The sequence below is a fragment of the Eupeodes corollae genome, chromosome 1 (genome assembly GCF_945859685.1).
Source record: "Eupeodes corollae chromosome 1, idEupCoro1.1, whole genome shotgun sequence".
In the NCBI taxonomy this organism is placed as follows: Eukaryota; Metazoa; Arthropoda; class Insecta; order Diptera; family Syrphidae; genus Eupeodes; species Eupeodes corollae.
This window is the reverse complement of record NC_079147.1, coordinates 233,629,740-233,642,852: the sequence shown is the minus strand read 5'-3', so window position 1 is coordinate 233,642,852 and position 13,113 is coordinate 233,629,740. Positions and strand designations below refer to the sequence as shown.

The following is a 13,113-nucleotide window of genomic DNA, read 5'->3' as shown; positions in this document are numbered from 1 at the left end:
ATTCCCTTTAAATGTTTCCCAAAAGTAAGGTGATTCGCCACTCCAAACACTTAAATGTGCTTTTTTGCGAAATGATGTCTTCGGTGAAAATTTTGTTTTGACACATCTATTTAGGGCTGGTAAAGCGTCCATTCAGGACTTGTGTAAATATTTCTACATGGCAATCCGTCTTCATTTAGGATCTAATATGTAACAATACCCATCATCAAGAGTTCTTTTATGCTGTTTTATTCATTATAAATCCTTATTTCATAATATTAAACGCGTTCCTAACTTAACCTTGCCAAAAATATAAGATTCGGGTTAATTAAGGACTATTCACACGAGAACCACCAACGACCGCCGAATAAAAAACAAATGGAATGTAAAACATTTAATTAGTCTAAATCCTTCACAAAAACTGGATAAAATCGTAAAAAACTTAATTCAATTCATGTTAAGATACTAAAATTTTCCTTGTAAATGCTAAAATAAGTGAAGTTTGCTATCTGATTGTTACGAACTGTCAAACTCTATTCGCGTTCCACATACCATCCACACTTTAACGAATGAGTTATTCGCTCACGAATAACCTCAAAATCTTTCTTGTTATTGTTCACTTGGTGATTCGTCATGGTTAAAACAAACATTAATAAAAAGGCATTTATGAACACTGAAATAATGTTAAGTGTTCAAGGAATTTGGTGAAAAATTAATTTTGGAAGTGGAATCAAATCAATCATTGTCCAACAAAGCCGTTCGTTCCTATTCAGATAGAAGAAGGATGGCAAAATATTGCTTTTATTTTAAATACCGAAGGTAATATAATCATATTTTGTTTAATCTATTCATTTTTTTAAACACTTTTTTAAAATGATTTTGAAACAAATCAAGTGAATTGTCAAAGTAAAACGTCATTCGCGACGAATTATGTGAACAAAACCTCAAAATAGACAAATGTTCGTTCAATCGCCGGTCGTTGGCTGCTCTCATGTGAATAGTCCTTTAAAGCTCAGAGCAGAGACTAAATTGTCTAACATAAAATTGTGTTTCTTCAAGCTTCAGAATCTTTATCCTCACTGCCTTCAAAGAAATAAATTAAATGCTTGTTTGATACTATTAAATTTTTCCATTTTAATTTTAGTTTTGAATCATATTTTCTTGTTTCTAGTAGAAGAAAATGGCTAGTTCAGTTGCTCGGACTCTGCACGAAATTCATTTTTGAACTAAAAAATTGTTATATTATGAGACCGTATTCAGTCCTTAATTATGTCGTGAACTATTTCTCTTTAAAGGATATAAATTTTTCATAAAACTTACCTTTAAAAGTTTAAAGTAGTACAGATGTCGTAGACGAAGAACCTTCAAATCCTGAAAAAAAATTAAAGTGTTATAAAAGCGATTTTTATTACAAATGATTTATAACATGTTTTTGAAGAATAAGAAGAGGATTATAACCTTGCTTTGATAAGAACCCCCCCACCAAGATATTCCATACTGAATCTTAAAATAAATAATACCATAGTAAATCATAACTAGTATTTTTTGTGAGCAATACAAACCAAGCTTAAAAAACTGTCTAGAACAAAATAACAAGTAATTTCTGTAAGAGTGAGTATGATAAGACCAATTAATTTTACTATCAAGTAATACCCCTAGATATTTAAAGGTCGTTAGAAAAATACTACTAGAATTATTTACACTGACTTTTTTGCAATCAGAAGAATTTTTTTTATTATCAGCGCACACTTAAGTGGATATTACCACCCTTATTTTGCAAAGACACAATGTGCGCACTAGGAAAGAGAGAAAGGGGTTGGAAGGAGGTGTCGGTGCACATTGGTTTTAAATTCCTGAATATTGCAATGACTGGGAAAGACAGAGTGTGGCAAGGCATTCCACATTCGCGTAGTTCGGCTAAAGACCGAATCTCTGCACTTGACGGTACGACCGAAGTTGGGCTCGAGGGTATTCTGATGAGCATTCCTAGAAGCGCGAGTATTACGGTTGAACTGTTTAAGAGAAGGAATGCAGCTGTCTATTTCTCTAGAGCATAAACCGATAAATTAATGGTAAAAGAGGGTGAGATAGGAAACTTTACGACGATGTTCTAGCGACGTAAATGTACCTGTGATGGTATTATCACCAATCAATCTAAATGCTCTAAGTTCAATACTGTCCAAGAGGCTTAAGTAAGTTGCAGGAGCACCAGCCCAGATATGGGAGTTATACTCAAGCTTTGGACGTATATAAGACTTGTAAATAACAGCCAGATCAGAGGGTGATAAAAACTTCTTGCATCACCTTAGAAAACTCCAACATCTTGTGACATTTGGCGACATCGCGTATGTGATCGTTCCACAAGAGCTGGTTCGTACCTATACCGAGAATATGGAGATGTTCAGTTTTCCTCGATGCAAGTGCCATCTATGAATAATAGGGGTATATCTCGTTTTAACGATGCAAGACATCATTGGGTTTTCGAAGCTTAAGTTCTACTCGGTTTTTTATTCCCCATTGTACAATGCTGCTTAGGTCGGAATTTAATGAGCTTACCATATTTTGTCGTTAAAGTTCCACATTCGCTGAAGAGGGATGTGAATCTGAAAACGAATATGAGAAGCTAAGGGTACTATCGTCAGCGAAACAATGTATTGGATTAGATGTTGCAGACAGGAGATCATGAGTGTTGGAGATAGAACAGAGCCCTGGGGCACACCAGCATCAGCATTTATTTTGTGGTTTTTTGACTTGAATCCATCCAATACAACTTGTATGGAACGATTCGAAAGGTAACTAACCTAGTGAAGGAGAGATTCGTGAAAACCGAAACCACGCATTTTCGATAAGAGATCCTGACGTTAAACCCTATTTAATGCTTTTGAAATATGAAGTGCAATAACCTTACTTTCTCCAAAACGATGTAAAGATTTGTTCGATGAGATGAACCATGCGAGCACCAGTGGACTTATTGCTACGAAAGCTGTATGGTCGGTCATTAAAAAGCTTTCGATCTTCTAAATTTTTCTTGATCTTTTTATTTCAGCACTTCCATGACCTTGGAAAGAAGGGACGTAAGTGCAATGGGTCCTTAATTAGACTGTGAAGAACATTCGCCTTTTTTGGGTATAGGCTGGACAAATGCGGTTTTCCATCCGCTCTGAAAGAGACCTGACGAGTAGGATAGATGAAAAAGCTTACGCAGTGGTTTTTCCAGCGTTGAAGAACACCTCTTCAGAACAATAGCGGGGATACCATCCGGACCAGCATATTTATGAATGTTGAGATCTTTAAGAACTCTTGTCACAGTACGAGTGCGAAAAAAATTGGTCCCATAGAATCACTAACTCCCTCTAGTAAAGACGCATAACACTAACTGGCAGCGTTGAAATGGCGGTGAACTACCTAGTAAAGAGATTAGCTTTCTCTAAAGAGCTTACAAATGGAGTGTCATTGACAACGAGCACAGGAACCGAGGAAGAGGAAGAATTCTTCATATATTTTACAAATGACCAAAAATGTGCACTGCATTTGTGGAAATTGCAGTATTTTTTATCATAATTTTTGGTCATGTACAAATTTGGTCCGTCGAATATGGACGATGTAAGCCTTCCTGGCTTGCTTGAACTTATTCCGGTTATCCTGAGTTGGATTGGCTTATAAACAAGGGAAACTTACCTTCTTGACCCTAATAACCTCCTTACAGATCGCATCGAACCATGCGTTTTCCTTAGGTCTGATGCTTTTAACCTTATTCGGGATAAAAGTTCTCATTCCCAGGGGAATCAAACTTGTGATCATATCAGCGCTGGTTGGCTTCCTCGCATTGCCAAACGGTTCTCTTAAGAGCTCTTTCTTTTACTGGAGCACAATGGTCAGATGTTCCTAGAGAAGATAGAACACTAGTGTACTTACCAGGGTCAGAGGTAAGAAACAAGTCAAGAGTATTTTCTGCTCAACCTACCACGTCCGATGATAGGTGGTTCAACTCAGCGAAGATCTCAGCACACACTCCTTCTGGTGTTGTCTGGCCCGAATATTGAAGCCATGAAGAATTGTGTGCATTGAAATACTCCGTAATAACGACAATTTTTTAAATGGAGTCAGACAGAGCATCATATTCCTGAGCAGTCGGAACTCTGTCCAGGTTTGGGCTCCAAAGCCTAAGTCGAATCAAGGAAGAGTCCAGCTTTAAATAAATTATGACTCAAATTTTCATTAATTTGATCTGTCATTCCCAGATTTTTTTCTATTTTTGCCCATTTAAGTTAAATATTATATATGTCAGTTCAAATAAATAAAAAGTGAGCTAAGATCAATTAAATAGCATAATTATTTGTCTATTATTAATAAATATAGATTAATAACTGTTTTTCTTAAACATATATAAACAGTAGTTAAAAAAAAATAAATCTTAGTTGACGATTTTGTTCGTTCTGTGACTTATTTATATGGCCCAAACTGTATATGTGTGGGTTGGTAACTTTTTTCGGTCCTGATTCTGATCAAACCATGCCACATTCAGTGGCTAGCCTAACCCCTCTTACACTCCATTGAATCACCATCAACCATTCGACCAATAAATCTATATATGGTAGAAGAGAGGATTCAGAGGATTGCAATTGCCATTCCAATTCCAATGCAACCCCAACAGCTCCAGCAGATGGATTAAAAGTCTTTCAACCGAGGAGGAAATAACGCTCTTTCGATATTAAATTTAAATCCTGAAAAATACTTTGAGTATATGAATGTGTGTTTGTGTTTTTATTTTTTTCTCAATAAAACTATATTCAATTCAAAAGCCATGTTATACCTATAGCCCCTCAGTTTTACAGGATGACCATAGCCTTAATATACAAATAGACATATGCATGTGTGTATGTGTGTACATCGATGCAGATATACACCACGATGAGATAATAACTTAATTAAATTGCAGGTCATATCCTGAGCCATATGTAATTCCTTCCGCACAATGAAAATTGCCAAAATAAAGCTTATATATGCATCAGGACCTCTAGAATATGGGAATGAGATATATAGGACAAGGATTAAGCTATACACTTTGACGGCAGACGACCGACGCACGGCGCTGCGGTACAAAAGGGCGTCATTTTTATATTGATGGCGCACAAGTTTATAAAAAAAAAACCATCGAACGCTAGCGTAGATAATGCGGAATACCTTAATCCTGATAAATTTCTAATTCGATACATTAAGCGAAGTTAGTAATAAAGCAAATAACTAATTATACCGACATTTAAAGGCTTCCAATACAAGTACTTGCTATTTTATAGCTGCTATAACAATGACAAATGTTCATAGCTGTGCATCCATAAAAAGAAACTGTAATAAAATGGTTCTGTCTAAATGTATATTAAATTATAGGGTGATTCAGATGAAATTTCTTTTGCCTGATTTATTTTTGACAGAAATGTTAATTTGCATGCTTAAAGAAATTTACTTCAAAAATATACACCAATTTTCTGACATTTTTACTTAGATATCTTCAAAACTGTCAAATTTGTATTGAACTTCGAACTTGAATAACTTTTTAACTTGTAGACTTAACGTTAAACATTCGATTTTAATACAATTGACTAAAAAAGACTTAAAAGACGAGACACTAGGACTGTTGCGAGACCTAATTTATAAAGTTGACGAACAAGAAACGTCTGCAAATCATAAATTAAGACCCTGTCGGCTAAGTTTACGTCGCTGTACACACCGTACAGGTCATCGCTCCATCTTCTCCAGCACCCCCGCTCGATGCATACCGGACCGTAGATCACAAGACGAACTTTTCTCACAAACGACCCAAGGCGCTTTCATCCGGTTTTGTCATAGTCCATGCTTCAGCACCGTATAGCAGGACGGGGATGATAAGGGTCTTATACAGCGACACTTTGGTCCCTCGAGAGAGGGCTTTGCTACTGAATTGCTTTCTTACCAAAATAAAGAAACAGTGGTTAACAAAGAGTAATTCTTCGTTTGATCTCAGTGCTGGTCATGTTTTCTGTGTTCATAGCAGAGCCTAGGTAGATGAAGTCCTTTATTACCTCAAAATTAGGTCTGTCGATGGTGACGTTTTGACTTAGGCGTCGGTGTTATGGGTCCTTTCGTCATGACAGCATGTTCTTTTTTTTGCCCTCATTAACCGTTAAACCCATTTTTTTCCGCCTCTGTCTCAATACTCACAAAAGTCCCATTGACATCACGCTGAGTTCTTTCGATTATGTCAATGTCAACAGCATATGCTAGTAATTGGACAGACTTTTGCAATATAGTGCCTCTAGTGTTGACGTGGGAGCTCTGCACTATTCTTTCAAGTATGATGTTAAAAAAATCGCATGACAGCGCATAACTTTGTCTTAAACCTTTTTTGACAAAAGGTTCTGTTAAGTTGTTTCCAACCTTTATGTCATCCTGCACAAACGGACGAGTTTGGCAGGGATGCCAAAACTCTAGACATGGCTCTATATAGCTCGTCCTTGTAGATGCTGTCATATGCGTCCTTTAAATCGATGAAAAGATGGTTGGTGTTGATTTGATGTTGTTGGGTTTTTCGACGAGCTGCCGTAATGTTTTGATTGACTGTGGACTTTCTGGGACGAAAATATCGCTGCCGTTCAGGCTTCCGGTCCGCAGGATACGTTCCAAATTGGTCAATAAGGCGCGCGTTGTCAAGAATTGGCCATCGCTCAAACCACAATATGACTATTTTGAGTAAGAATCTTGGCTTACATGCATAAAAGATCCAGCTGACTCTAAAATTTTAGGCGACCCACCATATACAGGCCACTTATTTTTTTGGCCTGTATATGGACTTTGACAACATTTGTGGTTCCAACATGATTCTATCCTTAGTCATACAGCATACCTTAAAATCGATTAATTGAAGAGTACGTTTTTGAGCGTGTTATCTCAAGAAATGGTCCAAACGAATAGCCAGAGCCACCTCATTTGTGAGATTAAACGCCTTTATATAAGTCAATTATTTAACATAGCCTCTTACAAACCCACAACTTTGGAGGAGCTCAGAGCCAACATTAAACGCGAAATAGCTCCCGTTTCGGACAAAATGTGTTGCCGACACATTAAATAGTAAAGTTTTTAAAACACCTCAAATGGTTTTGCGATTTATTTTAAAATAAAAATGTTAAGTCCTTGTCCAAAAAGGACAACCATTTGTATAGGTAGGCCACCTAGTGATATCTTTAAAATCAAATCTACATAAAGTCAAAATCGACGTTGTTCAACTTCCTATCGAACAGCTTTAAATTGCAGGTACTAGCCTGAGGAAATTTCAGCACAAAATCTCGGATTATTCGCCAATTAACTCAGCAATTAAAAGCACACGGTTCGTTATCGCTTCATCGTTTAAGCCCAAGCCCTTGGCAAAAAATCATATTTTGGCGGCTTATAAAATTGAACAGCAGGTGTAGTGGTGCTCGATATTCAACACACTGCTGAATAACAATCCGCAGGTTATTGATATGATCAATACAGGAGGATCCAGCGCGGAATCCTGCTTGTTCCGCATCCAGTGTGACTTCAAGGTGTCCTCTGATCCATTCCAGTATGATTTTTGCTACTACTTTGGCAATTCCCTTCCTTCACTCATCGGGGAATCTTTCGGTGGTCCAGGCTTCTTTTATGAGCGGATGAAGCAGTTCGCTTGATTACGTTAGCGATGCTTGTAAAAATTCTGCGGGAATTCCATCAAGTCCTATCACTTTGTTGTTTTTAAGTGATTGAATAACGACAATGATCTCATCTTTACTGGAAGGTTATTAGTTTGTTCGGGCGCTTCAGAAGGCATCGATTTAAAACCGAGGAAAAGTGTTTTTTTCCACCTTATGACTTGCTCATACACCGAACCTTTCACGTTCCGTCTACTTCTTTCACCAGGTGTTGCTTTGAGCTAAGTTCACCGGTTCGTTCTTTGGTTATTCTGTGAACGGTGAACATTTCTCTTTTTCATGTGGTACGAGGACTCCAGCTTATGTCTTTCTTCTCCTTGTGCAGCAGTTATTCGAGCCCTTAACTATTTGCGTTCGTTGATCCTTGTCCAAGATTCTTCTGAAAGCCAGGTGTAGTTGCTTCCTTCTTTCCGATCGACTTTTTTGTCAGCACCTGAAATGAAAACTTTTTTCACAGCATTCCAATTGTTTTCGATGTCGTCATGTACTGTGCTGCTGATGGTTCTCATTTCGTGATCCTTAAGTCTAGCAATATTGAACTTGGGGGCTTGTGTAAATCCGTTGAATCTTAGAACTGTAGCTGTACGCAATTTTAGGGTAGCTATTATTAAGTGGTGGTCAAAGGCAAGTCCCATGTCGGCGCCACTTCGGTTTTGGACATCGAAGAGACAGCTTCTAAAGCGGTGACTAATAGGAATGTGGTCAATTTGGTGGGAAGATGCTTGCCCATCCGTTGACATCCAACTAATTTTATGACACAGTCTATGTTCAAACATAGTGCCACCAATCACAAGGCCATTGCAGAAGTCAAGTCAAGTCATGCCTTAGTCCGTCGTTGTAACTGCCAACCTTAGCTTTAAGGTCTCCCATAACCAAAATAATATCTCCGCGGGGTGTGTTGTTGTAGGCGGATAATAGTTGACTGTAAAATCATTCTTTCTCTTCATCAGATGCTAGCTCCGCCGTCGGGGCGTAACACTGTATAATGGTCAATTCTTACTCATTAGGCCAATATACATGCAAGAAATGTTTTCGTTTTCTTGTAATTAAAAAACGATAATATTAATATGAAATTAATATTTTTAAAAAGAGCAACAAATTACCTTAACTTAAGAGACTTTGATTTTTGCTTAAAAGGTGCAGAGAGACCACAGTTTTTCTGTAAGTGCAAATTATTTATGTTGCTGTTATAATTATCTTTCCCTTAAACATTCTATACAACACTATTTATGCATTTTCAACTTGAACTTATATTTTCAGGGATAATTAAATTCATCCCTTAAATTGATAGAGCTCAAAATTACCCCTATACACAATACACATTTCTCTTTGTCGAAATAATCATGAGAAAACTAATTAAGTACATTCTGACAAAACATCCTATCCTTATACACATAATTTAAATCCCAAAGCAATCTGATTCAAATCTTATGTCTGTATTCCATCCAACAGAACAACAGCAAGACTTTTGTAATGTGCGCTAAAATCTCTTCTGCACGCAGGCGATAAGATGGCCAGCGGCGCTTCTGCTCATCCGTACCATGCTTTTCATGAAAACCATTTTATACGGCAAAACACCACCCTCTGTGTCAATAACAATTTTCCGATAATCCTGTTGGTTACCCCTGCGGAATATACAAACATCAAAATCGTCGCGAAATTTGTAATTAAATTGAAAAAAGAATCCAACTATTTCACTACGTGCGCATCCTTTCACAGATCGATTCCGGAGAGCATCCTTCGAAGTCCTAGTACCAATCTCAGTCCCAGTATCCAACCAAAAAAAATAAAAGCAATTCCAATTCCATGTGTGTAGAATTACACACGTCTACATAATGTCGGACAGGGTGATGTTGGTACTATACCTAAACCTTACCTAACCTATCCTGATGCTACTTGTATTCTTGAATTCTTGTCCTATTTTTTGGTTTTATTTTCTCATCAAGTTTCTTCTATTTATTCCATCCAAATACAGATCCTACTCTATCCGGAAGAAGGTTGGGCACGTACAGCTGCCTCCAGCTATTGGACAATAACGCCATGTTGGTGGCAACCAAATCGGTGTCGCATCGAAGAATTCATGGGTTCCCAACGGCAAGTGACCAAAGCCAAAATGCTCCCCATGGACAAAGGTTCACTGTTGATCCTGGGCCATTTCAATCGCAAGCAAAGCACCGAAACCGAATTCAAGCTATACCTCAGTTCGAATATCTCCATGGAGGACTATAACATGGGCTATTGTCTGACTGGTTTTGTGGAGAGACGTTGTCCACAAACAAACGCCTTCCAGATGACACATTTTGCCGTGATAAAAAGGGCATGGCCGTCCATAGCTAATGATTGTAAAACAACATGAATGCGCCACTTCTTCTATATTTTTGAATATGTAATAATGTAAGTAGTGGATTGAAAAAAACAAAAATATTCTAATTACTGTAATTTGATATTATATATATATTGAAAGAAAACAAAAATCTTTAAACAAAACAAAAGAGTTTTAGATGTTTTAGTACGTGTTTAGCGGGTTAAGGAGTAGTTTTTTTGATTGTATTGTACAACAACGCTAAGCGAGCGCCATTTTGTGTTTTGTAAAAATAGAATTAAATAAAATGCTTATGCTATTCAAAAGCACAGGCTTTTAAAAAATGTAATTGTAACTTTTATTTAGTTTAGTTTCTAAATTTTAAGTAACTGTTTTCGTGTATAATTCTTCCTCTTTATACGAATATATAAAACTGAAATATATAAAGAAATAGAAGAAGAAGTGAAACGATATAACGTATATGAATATCAAAATTTCGTCCAAAATTGGAGTTGAAGCAACCGGTCTTAATGCACATTTAACAAAATACAAAATATAAACAAAAATTATATAAATATGTATAAAAGAAAATAAACAATAAAATACTAAAACTATCATCGCACAATCATTTAATTTTTAAAACCTTAATTTTGTAAAAACGATTTCTTTAAAAACTAAAAATGATCTGATTATTTCTTCCGAATACTTGTTTAAAGTCAAAAAAACTTTTACTTTTAATTCCCAACTTTACTGATTGTTGGACCAAGTATTAACTGACTGTAAAATGGTCATGATTTCAAAAGCGGAACATGATCTATGTTTGCACTACTTACTCGTAAAAGACAGTTTCTTCTTCAGCGAGTTCTAAACACATTTTTTCAAACATATTGATAATATTTCAAGAACTATTGAAGATTATTCTTGGTAGATTGTCAAATATTTGTGTAAAAGGGTTTTGTCAATAAGTTGTTGCTTTTTAGCAGTTGTCAATTTTGAAGCTGTCATCTTTCGAGATTTTTAAACAGCCCCATTTCGAAAAATACAATAACACACCCTTCAACAATTAACTGAAATAGTTTACTATCTTAAAAAGAAGTCTTAGATTAGGTTAGGGTAAAATGGTTGACCTTTTAAAGGCACATTGTGATACGACATGAATCTTGAGGCTTTCTTCTGAACTCAATTAAACCAGTTAAAGTCCCTTACGAAAATTGATGATATGATTTAGATCGCTTAGATCGTTATCCAGGGTTTTTCAACAGGGACGCTACAAAAATAGAGCAACAGGGACAGCAAACGACGCCATATTTCTTATCGCTCTTTTGACAGTTCTCTTCAATAAGGTTTCATGATGGAAAGATATAGGAGCCAACAACGAGTCGAAATTATTTAAATTTACTAGTGAAACTCGGAGTCAGTGACTTCAACGTTAAGAGCGCTACGTCCAATTTATGGTCGTCATAATCTCCCTATCTGATCAACAATTGAGCGACTAGTAGAAAAATTTTAACAGTACAAAATATTCCCGTGACAGTGAGACAAAGAAGTGCCCGTAGGGGCTAGAATATTACTGCCGAGAGGGCTTCGGTTGCAGAAAGCCTAAATGTGTCTCTCGCACGTCGTTCTCAAGCATTAGGCATCGCTGTGACTTCGTTGTGAGAATAGCTATCAAGGCCGATAAAAGGTGGAACTTTCTTGACACCTGCGGCACTACAAATAATATATTGGGTTATCATATGAAAAAGACGGTAAAGACATCAACTGTCAGCCCCTCAACCTAACCTAACCTAACGTCGTTGTGGCGAATTTTGCGAAAAGATCTTGGCCTACATACTTACAAGATTAAATTGAAGCCGCATGACCACCAGAAGCGTCATATTTTCGAGAATTGGGCTGAGCAACAACTTGAAAATGATTCGAATTTTCATCGAAAAATCATCTTTAGCGATGAGCGTCATTTCTGGCTGAATGGCTTCGTCAATAAACAAAATATTTGTTATAGGTCAAGCAGCAATCCACAAGTACTCCATGAGTCATTATTGCATCCGAAAAAGTTACAGTTTGGTTGCGGTGGCATCATGCATGTTACTGGGAACGGGGATTCAAGTTTGTTATTTAGTAGTACCCGTGGCATGATGGTTAGTGCGTTGGACTGTCATGCCAGAGGTCTTGAATTCGATCCCCGCCTATGCCATCTAAAGTTTTATCACGGGTTCTGCCTTTTGCGAGGAATTGATATATTCTCCAAGAGTAACTCTTGTCATGAAAAGTGCTTTCTCAAATTAGCTGTTCAGAATCGGCTTAAGGGAGTAGGTCCCCTCCATCCCTGACAACAGTACTCGCGAACAGGAATAATTGAAGGTTGTAAGTCACTAGGCCCTAGTTCTCAACGGACTGTTGGGCCACCACATTTATTTATTTATTTTTAAGTTTGTTATTTCAAGAAATGGTCCAGTCGCTTGGACGTCCCGGTCATGCGATTTAACGCCATTAGTAAATTTCCTGTTGGGCTATGTCAAAACTAGGGTCTATGCTACGATTGATGAACTTCGTACGAATATCGAACGTGAAATTGCAGCAGTATCAGCCAAATTATGATTGAAAACCGTCGGGTTGGATTCAGCGTCTGGACTTCTGTAAGTCGTCATGAGGCAACTTCTGAGCTGTTGAGATAAGCAAAGATCGTAACCTCAAGAGTCGCTTAAAAACAATTGCTGCTGTAGCGAGAAGGGTTGAAGAAACCCAGTTTTGCCTTCGATACTTGGAATAAGGCATTCAACAACGATATTAGGTATATTTCGCTTATAAAATCCTTATGGCCTGAATGTGGTTTATAATGATTTTCAAGTTCATACAGACTAAGGTCATAAAGATTTTGATGTTCAGTTAACAAAAGAACTTAATCCCCAGCAACATTGTTTCTGCGCTGAACTTACTTACTTACTTTAGGTGACACTACAGTCCGGGAGGACCTAGGCCTCAACAAACATGTTTCTCCCGCCAGCTCAGTCCCTAGCTAGTTGTCACAAGTTTCGCACACCAAATTAGTTGAGGTCTTCACCCACCTGTGAGCGCCACCTGACTCGGGTTCTTCCTTTTCTGTGAGCGCCATCCCTGGGGCCTAGGCCT

The 13,113-nt window shown here is 37.4% G+C and overlaps 1 protein-coding gene across 1 annotated transcript in view; it reads left to right on the top strand.

Annotated features, from left to right (window-relative positions):
• LOC129943281 (uncharacterized) overlaps nucleotides 1-10,797 on the top strand; it is a 102,141-nt gene extending 91,344 nt beyond the window's left edge. The window contains exon 2 of the mRNA XM_056052601.1: nucleotides 9,658-10,797. Coding sequence (XP_055908576.1) covers nucleotides 9,658-10,038 — 381 coding nt within the window. The 3' untranslated portion in view covers nucleotides 10,039-10,797. The remainder of the gene's footprint in view (nucleotides 1-9,657) is intronic.
• The last annotated feature ends 2,316 nt before the right edge of the window (nucleotides 10,798-13,113 follow it).